This window comes from Platalea leucorodia (assembly GCF_965183815.1).
Source record: "Platalea leucorodia genome assembly, chromosome: 5".
NCBI classification, from domain to species: Eukaryota; Metazoa; Chordata; class Aves; order Pelecaniformes; family Threskiornithidae; genus Platalea; species Platalea leucorodia.
The window spans coordinates 49937845-49957452 of NC_138827.1; the positions used below are offsets into that span (position 1 = coordinate 49937845).

The window sequence follows — 19608 nt, forward strand, 5'->3', positions numbered from 1 at the left end:
TGTGATAGAAACTGGACTAAAGCCTCTCAAATTCCATCGTTTGTACTTTGAGTCACATGCATATTGAAAAGAAAAAGCCACTCTATACCACCAGATACTGGTAGATAAGTGCAGTAGGAACCACAGCAAAGGGAAGAACCAGGATTTATATACAAATACCTCTTGAAGACTGCAAGTCAACAATGTAAGCATAGGAAGAAAAGGTACTCCCTTGAAATTCACAACAGCATTAACGGAAGACTGGCAGGAAAAAAAAAAGTGAAAACTGTAGCAAGTAACTTCACAACAAATGAAGGGCAACATCCTGCCACAACAGGAGGAAGCAGGTGCTGTAAGTTAATTCAGACACTGCCTAGGTATACTGGGTCTGGCTGGGAGACAGTTAACTACGAGATAATTATTGCTATAAAAAAAGGAAAAAACATCATTATACTCATGGAGAATAAAAGAAGTACAAGGGAATCAGAATGAAACAAGTCTTGTCAGAATTCGGGATTGCCATCAGTCTGCTACAGGGAAGGATCTAACAGGAACACAAAAGATCGTGATCATTACTTGTGCGGAATGCAAATATTGAATTTTCAAAACCAAAGAGTAAACCGTAGACTTAGATCATTGGTGAAGAACTGTAACATCAACCCCCTCCGATTTTTGTAAATGTGGATAAGAAAGCTGAAAAGCCTAAAGAGCAATAGAAAATAAAGGAAACTGAAAACACTGTGGCCAAAAGACTAGGGAACAGGTTTGGTGTTTTAAGTTGATGGCAAAATCTTAATGTATCCCACAATGTATCAGTGAGACAGGACTGGATGAAAATGAACTGGATGTAAGATGACGTGGGAGTGTTTAATTAGATGGCATGTCAAAATGAGAGGAAAAAGGCAAAAGGCTTAGAACTGCAGATTCTGCACAAAGGAATGATCTGAAAAATAATATATATCTGGGGATTACTAACCATATTCTAAATGACAGCAGACTCCAGTTACTCCAGGTTTATGGTAACATACATAGAAGACACATTCAATTTTATTTATCAAAATACAGCTCACAGTTACCAGTTTTGAACTGCTTGTTGTGTTCATAAGTAGCTGATTTATTTCTTGTCATCTGACCATGTAATTTCATAATCTGTATACACTTTTTTCAGTATCTCTACAGTCACCGAATGATCTGCTTTTCCATAGCCCTGCAAGAAAGAACAAATGCTTATTAGACATGTACAGAAAGTAATTCCACAGAACCATTCAGTTCTTGTCAACATATTATCCAGTTATGATAATACTTCAAGTAGTTCACATACAAATCAAATACAGGTTCTAAAAGAGTTACTCTTGCAGTATCATGTTTTATTTTTCTATTGTCCTCTCCAATTCCCCCCCAACCCGAGCTGTAGAAAATAAATGAGATGGGTTCAAGCAATCTCAAGTAATAGAGGATGCATTTTTCACATCATGGTTTCTCCAGCAGAAAGCTTGGTTTAAAATGTTCCCAACCCCTCAGCCACCATATTTATTGAATGTTCTTTTAAACCACAGAGAGTGCACTTTAATGTATAAGCATACAAACATCTGATTTGGTTCAGCTGAAGGAAAAGGGAATAAGCCACCACATGTGTGGACATTTGAGTACTAGTCTAGCCACTAAAGAAATCACAGTCTTCATGTTTTATTTATTTGCAATCTTGCCTTAGCTGGTAATGGCATAATTTTAAATATCTGTGCTCTTCAGCCACTGCAACTGCAAACTCAGGCAAGGTCAGATGACCCATGTGATTTTTAACCCTCATTTAAATCACTGATCAGTGTTACACTGTCATTGGAATGTAAGAGAGTTGTGGTAGAAGGTACCTTTCCATTATTGTCTTACATGACTGGAGTTATTATCTTGATTTCTTATTTCAGAACTACAAGTAAGTTTTTCCCTGTCAAAAAGCCTTTACTGCACAACAGTGCAGTCTACTGATAAACACCTGTGATTTATAGGTTACTTTCTTTTTCCAGCAATATTTCATGTGAAACTTAACTTGGAAGACTGAGAAAAAAAAAAAAAAGCTCAATTGCATTATCAAATAAAACATGTACTCTTATTCATCACTGACTCTGCCCCAAGAGGAACAGCTTAAGTAAACCAGCATTTAAACTGCACAGGTTAAAATTATTGATGTATTATAAAACGCAAACTTTTCAGAAATACCAGATAATATAGGTATGTCAGAAATACTGCAGGTTTATACTGTCAGCTGTAAAGCAACAGACCTACAGATCACTCTTGCCTTGGCAATCACTTTGAAGACCCCATCTGGCTTTGCAAATAATAGCACAGCATCTACTTCAAAAGCAGTAATGACGATTTCTCTGGTTTTCATGAAGCACCAAGAGAGTTCTGGTTTAGAGTCTGACAACAAATCTCCAAGTAAAGAGAAGCATTAAACGAATGTAGTTAATATACTGACTTCTAACCTGCTACTGAGGTCTTCTGAACCTCCAGGTCTCTGCCTGACAGATACCCTCATGGTACTAAAACTCTGGTTTTACATGGTGCTCATCTGTAAGCATCAAGGTACCAAAAGCAGAGAAACAAGGTACTTTCCTTAGACATAGCAAGAGTTGACTGCTGCCTCTAATGCTAAAATGGTAGCTGAATTAATAATACAGGTGTCAAGTCTCATCTGAAAATGCAGTTATGATGAGGACCTACAATCACAAGAGTTTAGTAGAATATGCATTATACACTGCCTTCCCACCCCATACAAATCCCAAAAAGTTCTTTTTTTTTTTTTTTCCTTATGATTCCAGGTGGCAAGAGTCATCTTGGAACAAAAGCAGCACTAACATTTAAAAAACGTTTAACACATTCAAGGCCCAACATTCACTGCTTAGATAAGGTAAGCGGATTTGAAGTAACCTTCACTTTCTATAAAAAAAAATAAATTAATAGAACTATTTTCTACTTGTCTATGTTGGAAACCCAAAATCTTTACTCACAGTATTACTACAGAAGCACCTATGCTTCATCCCAGAGCAACACCACAAACAGGCTATAGCATGTTTCCTAAATTCAAGAAATCATTACCACTGAGTCTTTCATAAAGAAACTGAAGTTACACAGAACAGTAACAGGTAACAAAAATGCTCTATCCCAATATTCTTGGAAGTTACTTTTATTCCCACAAAATGCATTTATGTGAAACTACATCTTCCCCTACTAAAAATTCTCCACACCTAAACTGGGTCTACTCTTCTCACCCAACGCATACACAGAACACCATTCACAATTTAGCTGGTCACTACCAACCAACATTTTTATTGGCAAATAAAGATCACACAATAGCTGGATCAAGACCCTGTGGCCTCAAATGGGCTAGTCCTGCTCTAGCAGTAAGACTAAAAGATTCTGAGTCAAGAGATGCCAACTTCCATTTTTAGTCTTGATTATAACTTAATGTTGGTATTACTCGGCATTAAGTTATTTTTGCTTTTGTCTCCTGCCCTTAAAACTAGTGTTCTTCCAACCTATCTCACAAGTGAGCCAGACAAGTTTTCTCATTAATGTTTACACTGTGATTCAAATTGCCAAAAGCCACCATACTCTAAAACAAAAATCCCAGAACATCAGAGACGAAAAGTTTTGAAGGAATACAAGAGAGACACTTACTGTAGAGAGCCCAAACACCCTAATTTTCTTGTCTTTGCTATTATGATCAATTTTCCCTCCTCCAAGGCACTTGCACTCATAGCCCAGCTTTTCCATTTCAGGATTTACTTTTTCAAATATGTGATCTGCACAAGAAGAACGGTTAGAGCCATCAGCATACACACTAGGCACCAAATGCTCTAGAGCTCTTTTCAGCTATTTTCCACTCATTTCCCTCCCTTCACCTGCAAGAGAGGGAGCTTTCTCTTGACACACAGAAAAGCTGTAATTAAGGTTCTCCGTTTCAGTTCTTTACTTAGTTGACGCATCTCGCTCTGCTAAACGAGGTTTATCAGGTTTGGAAATGACATCTGACAGAGACATTGACCCGCTTTACGTATTCGCATGAGGTATCTATAAAGGGGGGGAAGGGGGCTTCAGAGCTACTCCCGCTGACAGCAGCCCCCACAGGCCCGGGGCTCCCCCTCCGCCTCAGCTTCGCTTGGGAAACGGCGGCCGCGGCCCGCACCTGAGGGACGCGGCCGGGGAGGGGGAAGGGCGAAGGGCACCCGTTAACGATCGCTTCCCCAGCTCCCGCCCTGTCCTGTCCTGTCACCCACTGTGGAACTCGGCCGCCTTGGTGCCGCGGACGATGTCGCGCTGCTCCTCGCCGCCCGGGCGCTGCAGGCGCACCAGGATGTACTTGAACGTCCCCTCGGGGTCGATCTCCACCTCCCGCACCGCCGCCATGGCGCTGCCGCCGGCCCGCCAGGCGACCGGGCCGCGCCGCCGTCCCCCGCGGGGGCGGGGCCGCCACCGCCGGCCTCCGCGGTTGGCGGGAAGGCGCCGCTCGCGCCGGGGGCGGGGCAGCCGCTGTCGCCGCCGCTCCGCGGTTCGTCGTGAGGCGAGCGGGTGCCGGGCCTGGCCCGGCCGAGGCCGCCGGCGGGCCCGGGCGGCCGCTCCCCAGGGGCTGTGAGGGGACGCAGGGCGAAGGCGTGCGTTACTCCTCCCGACTGCCCGTGGAGGCCTTGGGGGAGCCCCTGTGCCCCGTCCTTAGCGGCCGCTCTTCCCCTCCGCCGGCTCCCAGATGTGGGGGCTTGCGGCGGGCACCCGCCGTCCCAGGTCCGTTGCAGGGCAAGGCGTTTATACCGGGGTGGGACAGGGTCGCGGACGGAGAGCTTAATGCCCTGGGAATCTACAGGTCACTCTTTACATATATTTAAATTTACCTCCTGTTCACCTTATCGTACGGGTTCCGCTAGGTGAGTTAGGCAAGCTCCACACAGATTCATCATGAAATCACAGATGCCTAGAATGAATAAGATACACGAACTTATTAAATACTGAGCCCATAATGTTTACTTGAAGAAAAATAATTGTTTCCTTGCAGCATTGAAGTAAGTTCTTGTATCAAGTGCTTACTCCAAAAAAAGGGAATACTCACATTTTAAAGACTAGAAAATTTTAAGTCTCTCAGAATATTTCCACAAATGAGTTTCAACATAGCCGCATCTTTTAAGTGCTATATCATAGGTCACTTTCAACTGAACTGTTCTGTTAATACATACAAATAGTAAATAATTTTTGACATGGATTTCTCTAATATAAGAACAGTGCACTATATAAACTTAGATGCAATGCATGAAAAGCATCAGTAAAATGGAAGAAGAGTACATATCATCTAAATACAGCATTTAGAAGTACTTAGTAAGACACATGTAATTTTTTATTAGAATTTTTTTTGTGATTTATTACTTCAGAATTAAAGTTCTATACTTTATTAGCTGTCCTAAGTCTTAATAAAAACTTCTAATATTTTGTTATTTCAGATACTATTGTTAATTACCTTTTTTTGGGCACAGAGTAGTACTATTACTATAAGGAAAATAACCAGAGCCTCAATAAGCTAAACCAAACTCTTGCTAGCTGTATCTTAGGAGATGAAGAAGTGAGAAGGGCTTTAAGTAGAAACCAAGCCTACCATCTCAGCTGTTCTGGATTTGCCAAAGCAGGCAGGGAAAGTGATAAAACCTGTGTCTGGTTAAGGTGCCCTTTGGGATAATAAGGCTGAGAGGGAGAGAGAAAGTGTGTCCTGTGCAGCTGAGGTGGTTGCTTAAGCTTGCTTTGTTCAGTTCAGTAGTAAAGGCCTGTAGGATTTTTGTAGTGTTAATTCTTGAAGTTTCTTTCAAGCAATCTAGAAGATTGGGTTTTGTTTTGATAGTTTTTGTGTATATAGCTTATTCTTTGATTAATTTGTCTGCTAATTTAGCCTGGTATCTGGTGCTCTTTATATTTTCTTGAAGCTTTAGCATTAAGAAGGTTTTATGGAGCTTGCTTGTTTGAATGAACATTGCCTTTTTATTTTTAACTGGAATAGGATACTTCATTCCCTTGAGCATCGAAGCCTGTTGCGTGGCTATGGCTGTGGAAAGCTTTATTGCCCCGTTTCAGTTATGATGCACGGAAGGAACTAGCAACAAACAATGGTAACACTGATGAGCAAGGGCAAGAATGGCAAAGGAAATACTTATGGCGTACCTCAGATAGAAGCTGAACTTTAGAGGAAAGTGCCCTCAACAAGGTAAGCAGGCATCTGGCTTGACCTGTCATGGGTTGGAGCAAATAAGTCTGTGACTTAGTAACAGGCACAGCAGAACTTTATACTGTTCTTTGTAACACTTTTTTTTTCCCCAAGCACCCACCTTCTCCAAAAGTAGTTTCCTATGCCATGCTGAAGCATAGGAGCTTCCTGTTGGCCTTTTAGGCTGAAGGCAGAAATCCCCTGCTGTTGGTGGTAATTGTTAGTGCGTCACTTTGTGGGCCTCAGGGGTACAAAGAGGATGGCATGGGGCAACAGGGGTCTCAAACCAGAGACAGCCTGCCTCCAATAAAACTGCACGGAGGGACTTTCCTTTTGTAGTGGGATTATTCATATCTAACTGTGGCAGTGAGTTTAGCACTACTTTCTGAAAAGTTAAGGGGATTTTTATTTATTTGGCCAAGTGACATTTTGTCTCTTCACAGTGATGTCCTAAAAACGGTTGTCCTAAAAACGGTTGTTCTGAGGAAAAGTATTGTAAATATCTCAAAGTAGGTAACAGTGAACCAATGTGATGATAATTAAGATAGCAGATGTTTTTCTTGAGTAGTTGTAGCCAAACCATAAGGGTAAGTGTTGCCAGCATTTTTTCCTCTTCTGTGTTATATATGGGGCTTGTTTTCCATGATGGTTTGCAGGCTTTGGACTGGACCTAAATGACTATAAAGTTGTACTGTTGTTTATGCCCTTCCTATCATCAGATTGTTTTAATCCACATGGCCTTGTAAAATTCACCTGTCCTTACATTGGCTTGAGTTGTGCCAATATTGCAACGTGTGTTGCAGTGGTTTAAACTGTTGGTGTAACAGCATTTGTTTGTCGGTGTAACAGTATATGTGGTTAGTCTGAATCTGGGATACCTGAACCAAGTTACTGGTTGAGCTAGTGCATCTGAACTTGATCAAACTTCTCTGTGTATTCCAGCAATCAGAGAGATTAAGAAGCAGCAACAAAAACTGTGGTTCACGTGACGTTGTGTGATCGCTGGGTATAACTGCTGCAGCTACCCCAGTTCATTTTCATAAAGGTATGAGATGTCCTGGTATGTGTCATACTTTTACCTTCTAAAAGTACTTTGTGAGTGTCTTGAGAGGGATAAAGCAGATAATAACCTTGTGTTCTTTATTGCATCCCTTATGAGAGCGTCATGTGACTATGCTTTTTCTGTTTAATAACTCTAGACAGTGTTAATAAATGTCAACTCAATTTGAGATCATGATAGAGATGTCAGTGTTACTATATTCCTACAGGTTTGATGAAAATAGGTGGAGAACAGAGACACCGTGAGCATTCCCACTGAGGGAATGAGTTCCTGTGTATTGAGTGAAATATTTAGGTGATGGAAACTGCCGATAGGGGACAAATACATTCTTGTTGTCATGCTTAACTGCATTTCTAATGGGCGTTGTGGTGGCATTAAGGGTGTGATATTTGTATCTTTTTATAGTAACTTTCTAGAAACACTTTTCTTCCCTATTATGTGTCCCCTACCCACCAAGAAAAATTGCTCTGTTCAGGAAGTGTCTATGGATACTGAGCATTCTTTTTGAATCTTTGTCCCAGAGTTTCTTTTTTTTTTTTTTTTTGGCTACTGAGGTGGACAAACAGTCTTCAAATGATCTTGGAGGAGGTTTCCACTTGTGAGTACAGTGTCCTTAAAAATTAGCTCTGGAGCGTTTACTAGATGTAAGCAGTAGCTTGACACATCAAAATACAGCTACTGTATCTTAAGTCTTTATATCCTTTAGCCTTATACAACTCAGTAGCTCAAACCACAATTCAGATTAGGGTTTTCTTCTGAAAAAAATGGGAAACTCTGGCTTTAAGTACATGGATTGTTACATGAGTATGTTAAATGCTAGTTTTTCAACAAATACGGAATCTGAATATAGTTTAAGGAATCCAGTTATGTGCCAGCATCAAACCTAACAGCAGAAGAATGTGCTAAAGGCATGCTGAAAAAGATTAAACATAATCAAATTATAGCTTAAATGTGTTATGAGCAAAGCACAGGTGGGTAATATAAATGCAGCTGCATTTTCTTCCTATGTATTGGCAGTCCAGCTAGAGCATGTGTAGAGTATCTGCAATTAAACAGATACAATACTGTAGTTACATCAAGTGGTAGATCCCTAGGAGTTCCTGAGGCATCGGTGCTAGCAGAGCGAGGTGGGTGTTGTGTCTTATGAAGGATTTCCAGAACAGTTCTGCCTAGTTATCCCTTTCTTACGTTTGACCTGTCTCTTTCCCTTCTCTTCTTGCTGTAAGTATACTTGAGATGATGTAGGACTCCCATCTGCTAACTGAATTCCTAAAATCTTTGCCATAAAAGCAGAAAGGTTGAGTCTCTTACTAGCCTTCCCTTTAAATATCACTGAAAAAGCTGTGCATGTACAAAGCAGGGCTAATCACTGGAGGTTCTCGAGATGTGATTGGACAGGGTGCTCGATCATCTCATCTAGGCTCCCTTTGCCACGAAAGGTTGGACCAGGTCATCTTTTGAGGTCCCTTCCAACGTGGGCTATTCTATGAAATTCAAGTGCTAAGGTTACTGAAAAAGCAGTGAAAAACAGTTTTTCGTTTGTTTTTTTTTTTTTCTTTAGGTGTGTGTGCTTATGAATGTGTAAATGGGCTTCCTACTTAAATGTTTTCATGCATGCAAAGATTAGATCTTCACAAAAGAGAAGCCTTGCAGATAGAAGGTTCATAGCTTCTCCCCCCATTTCTCCAGATCAATTCTTTGTAGTCAGTAACAGTATTTTTCAATCAGACTTGAGTCATGAACCTACTTTTAAAATTCAGGCAAAGCACTATGTACAGCATTTCAGCTCCTCTCCTGGGCTGAATGTCAGGAGTCCAGCTCTGAGACTAAATTACATTTTGACTCACACTGCAACATTCAGATAGGTTGAGTAGCTGAAATGACTCCTTTGCCCTGCATTACATTCTGTGTTTTACAGCCTTCAGCTAAAGTCACTAAGTGGCGAAATTTAGTATGCTGTAACCGATGGTCGGAAGGAAAACACACTGGCTTCCCTTTCTGAGTAACTTGGTAACAGAAAGGATCCCTGAAAAAGCCAGGGTTGAAAGCTCAAATGGGTTAACCCTTGTGCATTGATGGCTCATGAGATTTTCTGATCTGTAGTTAAAAGCTAATTTGACCTTAAGCGGAATTTTGGAGAAATTGTTGTTGACTATTGACAACTCTCACTTGTGTTGTCAATTTGGATTGAAATGAGGGATGGGGAAGAGAAGGTGTGGTTGTATTGCAGCTGTCTGTGGAGATACCAAAGCCAGTTGTAATTGAACAAGTTCAGGTAGCGGAAGCCATCTGGCTGCAGAAACACAGTTCAGATCTGACTGGCTTATAGTGTCAAAACCCAGGATCAATTTACTGTGCAGGTCTCAGACCTGCTATTTCTAGCTTGCTTTTAGTGCCTGGACTATACTAGTTAACTTGCATGACAACTGAAAAGGAAGAAACTGGATTGCAGTTTAAGATCAAATGTAACATTTCATTTGAGACTAGGCAAAAAAACCTGTGAGCCAGGAGTATCTTAATGTCAAAACATCCTCATTTATTTTGCTATTTAGCCTCTGAACAGCAAGTGACTAGAAAAGGAATATAAGTACTATGCAAATGTGTTAAATATACATTGTGCTGCAGCGAAGCTCACAATGGGATTCTCTAAAGCCATTAACACCAGTCCAGGTTACCAGAGTCAGGAAAAGGGAAACAATCAGTTTGAACTCTGCTTTATAAATTTTTCCTTTTATTGAGCTTTTTGACAGCAGGGCACAAGGTGTAAGGATATGTTTGGCTTGTTGTTGTATTACAGGAAAATATTAAGAAAATAATTTTGAAGTAGGTAATTTCCATCATATGTAACTCTCAAATGAGAGAAAAAATAAAATGAGGTTAACTTTCTGCTGTATTTGCAATTTTTTTATCTCAGAGTGAGAATACACCCTTGAGTTGAGCAGAAGAATGCCTAATACACTGATGGAAATGAAATACACTGTTGTAAATTATGACTGTTGTGGACATCAAAGATAACAGGTCTGTTCTGCTGCTTGGCCTGCTCATTTTAATAGGCTTTGAATGACGATTTTTCTTCAACAACTGTTGGTTAGCAGCTCCTCAGATTAGCAATGAAGACAGAACAAATGCAGGATAATAATGTTATCTGTCTTGGTACTCACATCTTTTGGATCTGTGTATGTATAGTCAGTTCAGAAGCCAGAGGCTTGGCTTGTGCACTGAAGGTTAAGAATCCAAGGCAACTTTCAGCATGCAGGAGTCTAAAGGACCTCTGATGGGTCTTTTATACCTTGCTTTCATGAATAATGTTCTTATATGATCCATTTCAGAAATTGAACAAGATCTGCATGAAAACCAAGTTTTCTGTTCTGCTACTCATAGAAGGCTGTCTTATAACCTCATTGTTCTGCTGGCTAGAAACTCCTTCCTAATTTCCAGTCTACATTTACTCACAGATGGCTTGTATCCATTTGGTTTTTTGTACAAACTTCATCCCCTTATATACAGAAAACTTCTGATCACCTTCTTTACTTTCCTGATACTTATAAAGAGACAATCACATCCTTTCTGAGCCTTCCTAGCTGCTGCTTCTTCCCCAGATTTAAACACAAATTTCTAATAGGCACCTGGGAAGGTATTTCTTTAGGGGGGACTTTATGGAATGTTTCTACTCTTTGGACAGTCTAGAATTTCCTACTAGGAAGTGTCATTCTCCTAGCTCTCCTTCTGAATGACCATAAATATCACCTGCCTGTTGCAGGATTACTAGGCTAAGCCACTTTGAAGTACTGAACACATGCTTCCCACTGTAGAATCCTCTTGGTCAGTGAAACCAGTCTGCTGTGTTTGTTTTTCAGGGCTCTGCTGTCCTTCAGTCATCCTTCCCTGTCCTTAGTGTCCATGCCTTACAGCATATGTTGGGGGCACGACAAAAGTGTGGTGTGCAGGTGATGATTCCAGAGTCCCAGCTGTTACTTTGTGGTCTGTAGAGATGAACAGTGTGAATGAGTTGTTTAATTGATCAGAGTTAATTTCTGTGAGATCTATGACATCCTGACTATAAGGGCCTTTCAGCTGCAGCTGCTTTTCTTCAAGATGCATTTGCATTCATGGAGCAGAGGTGGGAGGAAACTGTGTGTCTCTCCTTAGTCACAGTGTTGGGAGTGCAGTTCCCTAGGTAAAAATCAGAATGAAGAAGAAAAGATGGATGAGGAATGTAATTGTATGAAGTCTTTCTTGAAGAATGTTGGATACAGATTGAAGGAAAAAAGTAGATTATTTTTATTTCTTGTGGTGATCTACTAGTATTTGTGTCTATGGGCTGGTTTAGCTATAGCAATAATTCTGCTCTGAGAGAAGGGACATCATATGCAGAGCAAAAGGATGGAGCTGCTTTCCCAAGTGCTGTCATTCAGTGAGTGCCAAGGTCAGGGAGCAGTGTTTGATATACATAGGAATGTATTCTTGTTACTCCATGTTACTAAATTACATACCCTAGTAACTGAGGGAAGTGCCTTTAAAAGGGCATGTACACCGTTTATTTCAGGGGAAGAAAATTGAATCCTGCCTTAGAGGATAGAAGCAAACCCATAGAATTGGTGGTTTAACTCTTGTTTTGTTTATTTAGTAGTTTAATGGCACAACCTGAATACGAGATCAAAACTTACAATACTGTCAATTTTGTTCAGAATCCTTTTCCCATTGCTTTAAGGATCTAAACAGATGTATCTGCTCTCATTTTTGTTAATAGAGAGGTAATGGATCTCCTTTGACTTAACCTTTAGATAAACCTTTGTTTGTCGTTGACTCTAGAGAGGGTATAGAGCAACTGCACCTCTAATTTACTTCAGGTAGGCATAGATCTGGATCTTTCATTCTGTTTTGACACTTGGTAGCTTCTCCTTTGTGGGTTATATACCCAGTCTAACATCATGGGGATTTTGTTCCTTAGAAGAATTACAAATAAACTGAACTCTAACTGCTTCAAATAAGAATGTTGCATGCAGGCCCACTATAATTTTATAGCTGATAAACGACAATCCCTTCACTTCCTGTTGATCCAATACCTATTATGAAAGTAATCTGTGCTGATTATGACTTCTGTGGTCTAAATAACCAGACTCTGCTACTGACTGCAATCATGCGTGACTACCGAAGACGAATAAATGCCTGTTGATAAATGAGAGGAAAAACCCAGCTAATATGCACCAGGAAGGATAAATATAGAATCACAGAATCAATCATTTAGGTTGGAAAAGGCCCTTAAGGTCACGGAGTCGAACTGTAAACCTAACACTGGCAAGTCCACCACTAAACCATGTCTCTAAGCACCGTATCTACATATCTCTCAAATACCCCCAGGGATGGCGACTCAACCATTTCCCTGGGCAGCCTGTTCCAGTGCTTGATAACCCTTTTGGTGAAGGGTTATCAGTGGGGTGGTGGTGGGGTGGTACATGCTTTGCATTTGAGAAAAATGACTTTGTGGCTTGCTTTTTAGGCTCAAATATGAAAGTGCACCAATTTCAGGGTAGGTGAAAGACTCACCCTTCCTGCTGAGTCAAGAAATTGAGAAGTGGCGGAAAAGCAAAATCTTCGCTGGAAAGTTAAAGTATTGTTTTCAGGCCCAGGAAATAAGGGAGGTCCTAATGATCCTGACACCAGTTAACTGGAATATTAAAAGGCCTCATGGTGCTGGTGTTTTGTCTGGGAAACAATAAAATTGAGCAATTTAATGCCATTGCTTTCGATGTTAGTGATGAATTTCTTTGTTCTTGAAACAACTACTATATGCATCAATTGAAGTACCCTCCACTAATGATCTTATGTTAAACATGCCTGTCAAAAAAGCAATTACTTCTCCAGCTGATAGAATAAACTTCTTTCCTGGAATAATTCATGGGTGTTATGGTTGTGGCAAACTTGTGGTGGAGTGGCTAGAATGCTCCTGAAGGAGTACTCTAATTCAAGAACTTCTGTTATCTCATGGTCTACTGACTGAGAAAAATAATGAGTAGTATGAATGATATGCCTTTGCTGGCTGTTCATGGGTCAGGTTTTACTACTTAGTGCTGGGCAGTTGTTCCTTGTACTTTGGTCTTCTGCTTTGAAGATTTCAGATGCCAAGTGATAAGATCTCATTCCACAGAATGCCAGTAGCTTTGGTGATGGTTCTTTCTGCTTCTTGGTTTTATAAATGGCATCAGACAGTGATGGCAGTCTCTGGGGCTTGGTTTTAAATACAGAGGTCAGTATCACCCAAAGCACCTTTTAGGTACACGATCCAAAACCTCTAGATCCTTCAAAAATGTGGCTCTCTAGTTTATGATCTGCTGCGGATAACACTGGGACAGTTTATTTACTGCTTGTTTCCCAGTAAAAAAAATTAAGGACTAAAATATCTGTACTGGCCTTCTCTGAAGCTTACTTAGACATTTCTTCCTAGAGCTCCTGCAGTGGGCAGTTTGGGCTGAAAACTTATGGAGAAACCTGAGAAATTACAATATTGAAGTTATAAGGTGCTGTGTTTAATGACTAAAAAATTGTTGTCGAATGTTGCTTTAGCTATGGACTCAAACACATTAAATACTGTGTCCATTGATGTATAAAAATTACTTACCTGAAACTGATTTAAGCACTGGAAAGAACAGACCTGAAGCTTGGAGTTCATAAACTAATGGTGAGATGTATCAGTAAGGAAGTGAAGCTACTGCCCTCTTCATCCTTTTTGTAGTCTGTCCCTCGTAATACTGCAAATGGAGAATGGAAGGTCATGTTGGCACTCCAGTGCTACTGATAGTTCACGTGCCATCCAATAAGTCAAAACAGTGTTTTCTGGGAACAGAGCTAGGCAGAAGCTATGCAAAGAATTTGCAAAACAAAAACCATTTCTCATGATGACCACTTTTACAGAACCAGCCACCTCCGTAATCTGCTAATCCTGAAACTTCCTCTCACTCCTCTCATTTGCCAAAAGCTATAACTGTTCTCTTCCTCAGAGCCAGCATCCCCATCAGTGTCCCATCTGGGACATCTCACCTGCTGAGCATATGGGACTATGGAACAGACCTGGGCAGTAAAATCAACAGTGCTGGGTCTATGCGTGGATTATATAGTTATTCTTTCTTACATGTGCATGAAGGGTGGCAAGGCTCCAAGAGCTTCTCTTAGAAGATTAGAAATAATCAAGTTCTGCATGGGATCAGTTCCACCTGCCACTGCAGGCAACCAGGTACTCCATGTTAAGACCAGCCCTACTTTTATCTTAACTCAAGGCGTGAGTTGTTTCCTCTGCTGCTTTGTTCTGTTTCATGTTTCAGTGCACTGAATCACACCTCGCCAGTCCAAGTGATCCTTGGCCTCAGGTTGGATTCTTGAATGTGTATTTTTGCCTCTTTGGAGGAAATTGAGCAGTATGAGTCACACCAGAGAGTTCCTGAAATGAGAAGTGGAGATAAGATTTTTCTGGCTCCTGGGGTTTCACTCCAGACAGAGTGGAGACTGTCTTAGGCAGCCTGAGAAATTCCAGCTTCATTGTAGCAGTTATATTGCCTACCTTATTCACACTTAATGAGACACAGTGGCTGAGGGATGAGTATGTTTTTGGAAATTATCTTTTCCTCCCATCTAGAACTCAGGGAAAACTTGTGCCTTAGACCTTTTGTCTCTGAATTTTTAAAGAATTAGTGTTTCAAGCTCCTCTCCAAACAGGAAGCACCTTCACTACTGGTAGCATAACTCCTTTTCCCCTCAAGGCTGGCTAAAGCTCTTACTCTTCCTCTTCTACTGAGTGTTACTGTGGGTGAAGCTGGAGGGTTTTTTCATTATTTCAAAATTTCAAGTAGTTTTACAGCTCTTCACCATAGGATAAATGTCTGTTATAGAAACTATTTTGACATAAATACTTATGAAATGTTTTAATTTAGGAATGACAATACAGCTCCTAGAAGAGAGATGGAACTGGGTTACTCAGAGGTACTTAATTCTCTATTTTTGTCTGTTGACATAAAAGCATCGTTAAAATGTTTAAAAAGGAAGACTTAAAAATATGTAAACATAGGTGTAATCTTATAATGCAGGTAAAGAACCATTCTTCAAAAAAGACATGGAAAATGAATCTCTGTCTCTTTCTGTATGCACATATGTACATGTGTGTATTCCGGTTACCTGAGATCCCACCATATCCAGTATTTGTCTTATTTTTGTGGTTTCAGCAAGTTCATAATCTGAAAGCATTTCCCACTGCATCCTATTTTCATAAGCTACTGATAAAGATATTGACAAATGTTTCTCAAACCAAGACTTAAAAATCTCCAACAGAAAGCTAGACTCTACAAAACTCCTGTTCTAGCATTTCATAGCCTCCTTATTTAGAAAAAATTCCTTTAAAACTTTGTCACTACAAATCAATCTAACCACTACTTGTTATGCACGAGGTGAACATAAAGAATTGTTCATCACGTGCCTCCTAAGTACTTTAAAATGCCTTTTAGGTTTTAGAAGATTGAATAGATTTATTTCCTCTAACATCCTTTTCTACAGCAGGGTGGGAACAAAACAGTTAAATTCCTTGGGTGTTTGCACATAGGCCATATTTTCTGAACATGTGTTACTTGAACTGTGATATGTGGCAAACTGTTCGTAAGATTTGATCGCTTACAGTCTCCTTACAAGTCAGACAAGCATTCATATTTTGTTTGCTTCCCTGAAAATATATGAGGGTGTTCATAAGAAATAAAATTAGTAAATCTTAAATTTTTTTTTTGTTTTGTTTGAAAATAGTGCAGGGTGTGAAGATTGTATGAGATAGTCCTAGCTTCTTTTCCAAAAAAGAATAAAAATTTGATCTAGTTCTATATAATCTATCAACTGTGTTGCTTAGGATTTGATTGTATTTTGTCTGCCTATATCTTTCCAAAATTGTGGTACTTACGATTAGGTACAATACATCAGAAGAGATTTGGCAATGGCAGATTGGATGGAATAATTGCAAATTTTGTCTTAAAGTAAAACATTCCTGTTAATACATATAGGAACAGCATTTCCTATTTTTAAAAATGACAAAAAATCATTAACACATATTGAATTTGTGATCCTCTATAACTCCTAGTTCCTTTTCTACAATGCTCCTGCCTAGCCAGCAGTTTCCCAGTTTGTTTCTATGTTATTTTTTTAGATGAAGACCATTGTGCTTGTTTCTATTGACACCACCACCCACCCCACCCCCCCCATTTTTGGGGTCACGTCTCTAATTTATCAAAAACTTTGCGTCCTACATTGGTCCTTTGGAACGCTTACACTTCCTCAAAGCTTGGTGTCATTTTGAAATTTTCTAAGTGTTTTAGTTGATATTTTGCCATCCAACCTGAATTAGCTCAAGTTAGTTCAGGATAAGCCCTTCCAGGGCTCATTTGTATGGTCCTCTCGGACTGACGGTGATCTTTGAAAAACTGCCCTTCGTGTAGTGGTTACATCTCTTGTGTGCTCATTTTATGGTGATTTCAGCTAAGCACTAGTTCACTTGTTTCCTTATAAGCATGTCTCATGGGATAGTATTGAAAGTCTTAATTATAGTGAAATATAGCACACTATTGTTTCTTTGTTACTCACTCAGCCTTGAAGTATAAACTAGATTGATCTGCCAAGAATAAATCAATCATATCAATGTCAGCTGTTCTTGACAGCTTAGTAGCCTTCTGCTGATTTTCCAATTGTTTTCTTTAATATTTTTCCAGTATGGCTCTAGTATCTTTTCTAGGTGCTCATGTGGAAGGCCTGGCTTCTAATTACCTTGATCTTCTTTTGTTAGATACAGAAAGGCAATATTTGTTTTTGTCAACCGTCTTATACCTTTCCTTGTGCTCTCTAAATGTAATTACTGAGAGTTTGGAGGTAGTTTGGTTGGCTCCTTAAACAATAATGTGATTGGCTGTAACTAACCTAAATAGTCTTCACTCCAGTCTTTCCATACTCTGACCTATTCTCTTTTCCCAATGCATAACACTGTTTCAGTGAGTATCTGTTAACTTCTCTCTGTATAGAAAGAAATGACAGTTGACATGTCCTCTGTCAAGTGCTGTCCTTCTTTAAATAGCAGACCTGACTGGTTTTTGTTTTTCTTTCTCCTAATGTGTTTATATAGCTTTTTCTTACCTTTTATATGCCGTAGTGGGCTATCAAGTAAACCTTCTAACTGGAAAATTAATTGCTGTTAGATAGTCCTTGTTAGGCACCTCTGTCTGTAAGGGAAAAAGGTGATCTGCAGTATTCGCATTCACTTGTAAAAAGCTGGGCTTTCAGTTGTGGAAATGAAGGTCTGGAGTATATAGGAACAAGAAGTGTTCAGCATTTCTAAAAATCTGACTTGATTTGGAGTCTCCCATTTTTCTGGCAGAGAGGAATTGGATTAACTTTAAGGAACTATGTGTTCATGTAGCGCGAGAGGAGAGTGGACAACTGCACCCAGCTCAGTGCAGCACAAGAAACAAGGCTCTTACCTTCTCTAATCCCTTGGCAAAGGAAGAAAAAAGAACAAATGTGAAATAACAATGAGAAGAGAATAAATCAGGAACATGGAAACCAGCTAAGAGGCAGGCTGGATGGCATTTCTAGCTTGAATACATGCAGTTCAACCTAAGCAACTGTATGAGAGGTATCTTTCCTGAAATACCTGTGTAACTTAGGATCAAATATGAGGTTTAGCTCACAGGAATTCCAGTCTTCCTGAACAACAGGGTTGAAGTTTTTAAGTGTCTTTGACTTTTAATAATGAGATTTTTAACCTCTCAGCTTTTGAAAATGCTTTTCAGGCTTTCTTTTTTTCTGAAAATTTTGTATTTATATTCATCTTCCATTACATTAAAAGAAGATAAAAGTATAATTGGTGGATGGCAGAATTCCCTGGGAAAAAACCGAAAAGGGCCCATGTCAGTGATGCGTAAGGGAATACTGCCAACAAAAAGAGGCAGTCTTTTTTTAGGCTGGAGTGTTTACGGGCATATTGCTTTTAGGCTTTGGTGTTTTGTTTTTTTTGTGTGGGTTTTTTATCTGCTGCAGACAAGAGGTCTCAGACAGACCCTGTGAAGGAAGACTGTTGTAAACTATGAAACGCTCTCTTCCTTCCTCCGGAGATTCCACTGGCAAAGCAATTCTGATAAAAGTTTCCTCCACTCAACCCCAGAGCTTCTGCCATGAGAAGGATGAGCACTTACCAGTAGGAAGCTCATAAAAACGACTTGAAGAAGTGAATCTTCAGGAAAAGGTGTAGGATTTTCTGCTTCCTAACTTCAGAGAGGATATAAACTGTTCTGGAGTTGTCTATAATTTTTTTGTGTATACAATTATAGCAGCTGATCAGTGTTTTAGGAAAAAAAAGGCTACCCTATCAAAACTCATTATCATTAGTTTGTGTTAGGATAAAGTTTACAGAACCCCTGTGAAATTAGGCCCTGCTGCATGATGTATCATACAGGTGCATTAAAAGTACCAGCCTCTGTTAGGAGGGTTTACAATCTGAAGAACATGGACAGAGAAAGGTTGCCAAACAGGGTTTTCATTCTCAATTTACAGATGAGCAGCTGAGGCTAAAGAAATAGCAGTCCTGATCTGATGCTACCTGGAAGTCTTTGGAAGTCTGGTTGTTCTGAGCAAGGCCGGCCCAGGCCTGGGCTTGCAGAATGAGTCTTTGCCATAGCCAAGAGTTAGACTCAACTTCCCAGAGTTTCTTGATGGTTTAGTTGTGATTCTAGCTTTGCTACTTCACACCTGCTAGAAAGTGTTCCTCTCCCTATAAATATTCAGTATGCTGTTTTTAATCCTCACTCTATTCAGTAACTGGCTTTGACATGCTTTCTAGGACTTTGTTGTAATTTCTAGTAAACTCTCATATTTTGATAGTAACTGAGGCTGTTTTAGAATATACTCTTTACTCTGTCCTCTTTTCTGTGATGGATTCCTTTGGGGAAGAGATCTATTAAGGTATGGCTACTTGACAAATATTTTTTTGTGAAAAAATTGGGAATTGATACCAGCTGAGATCTTAGCTTGGCATCCAGGAGCCACTGATTTTTATTCTTTAACAACAGGCTGAGGCTCCAAAATAAGAGCTCCAATATGCACTGTATAAGCTATAACTATGCTTTACAGATATGAAGTGAGTGCTACCCTATGTCCTCCTATTGCTGACAACCTGTGTTGAGTCCTTTGAATGTCGAGCCTTGTTAAACCTCACCCGTAATGGTGAATCTTTATATCTGGGATACCAATTTGGCAACTGGACTGTCTGGTGGAGTCTCCATAGTAAGTGCCTGAGTGGACATGGAACAAGCGGTGGGGT

General features: G+C 40.0%; 1 protein-coding gene across 1 annotated transcript; it reads right to left on the reverse strand.

Moving 5' to 3' along the window:
- Positions 1 to 998: 998 nt before the first annotated feature.
- On the reverse strand, positions 999 to 4426 carry LOC309590408 (14 kDa phosphohistidine phosphatase-like). Its single transcript, XM_082311554.1, has 3 exons — positions 4254 to 4426; positions 3655 to 3779; positions 999 to 1186 (listed from the first exon to the last, which is right to left on the reverse strand). Exons 1-3 carry the CDS (start codon positions 4381 to 4383, stop codon positions 1094 to 1096), a joined length of 348 nt encoding a protein of 115 aa, XP_082167680.1. The 5' UTR covers positions 4384 to 4426; the 3' UTR covers positions 999 to 1093.
- Between the last annotated feature and the right edge of the window lie 15182 nt (positions 4427 to 19608).

Coding starts and splice junctions, on each gene's coding strand:
- LOC309590408 (XM_082311554.1), bottom strand. CDS start 4,383: ATGGCGGCGGTGCGGGAGGTGGAGATCGACCCCGAGGGGACGTTCAAG. Junction 3,780..4,253: donor CAAGGCGGCCGAGTTCCACA/GTGGGTGACAGG, acceptor CTTCTTGTGCAG/ATCACATATTTGAAAAAGTA. Junction 1,187..3,654: donor GGGTGTTTGGGCTCTCTACA/GTAAGTGTCTCT, acceptor TCTTTCTTGCAG/GGCTATGGAAAAGCAGATCA.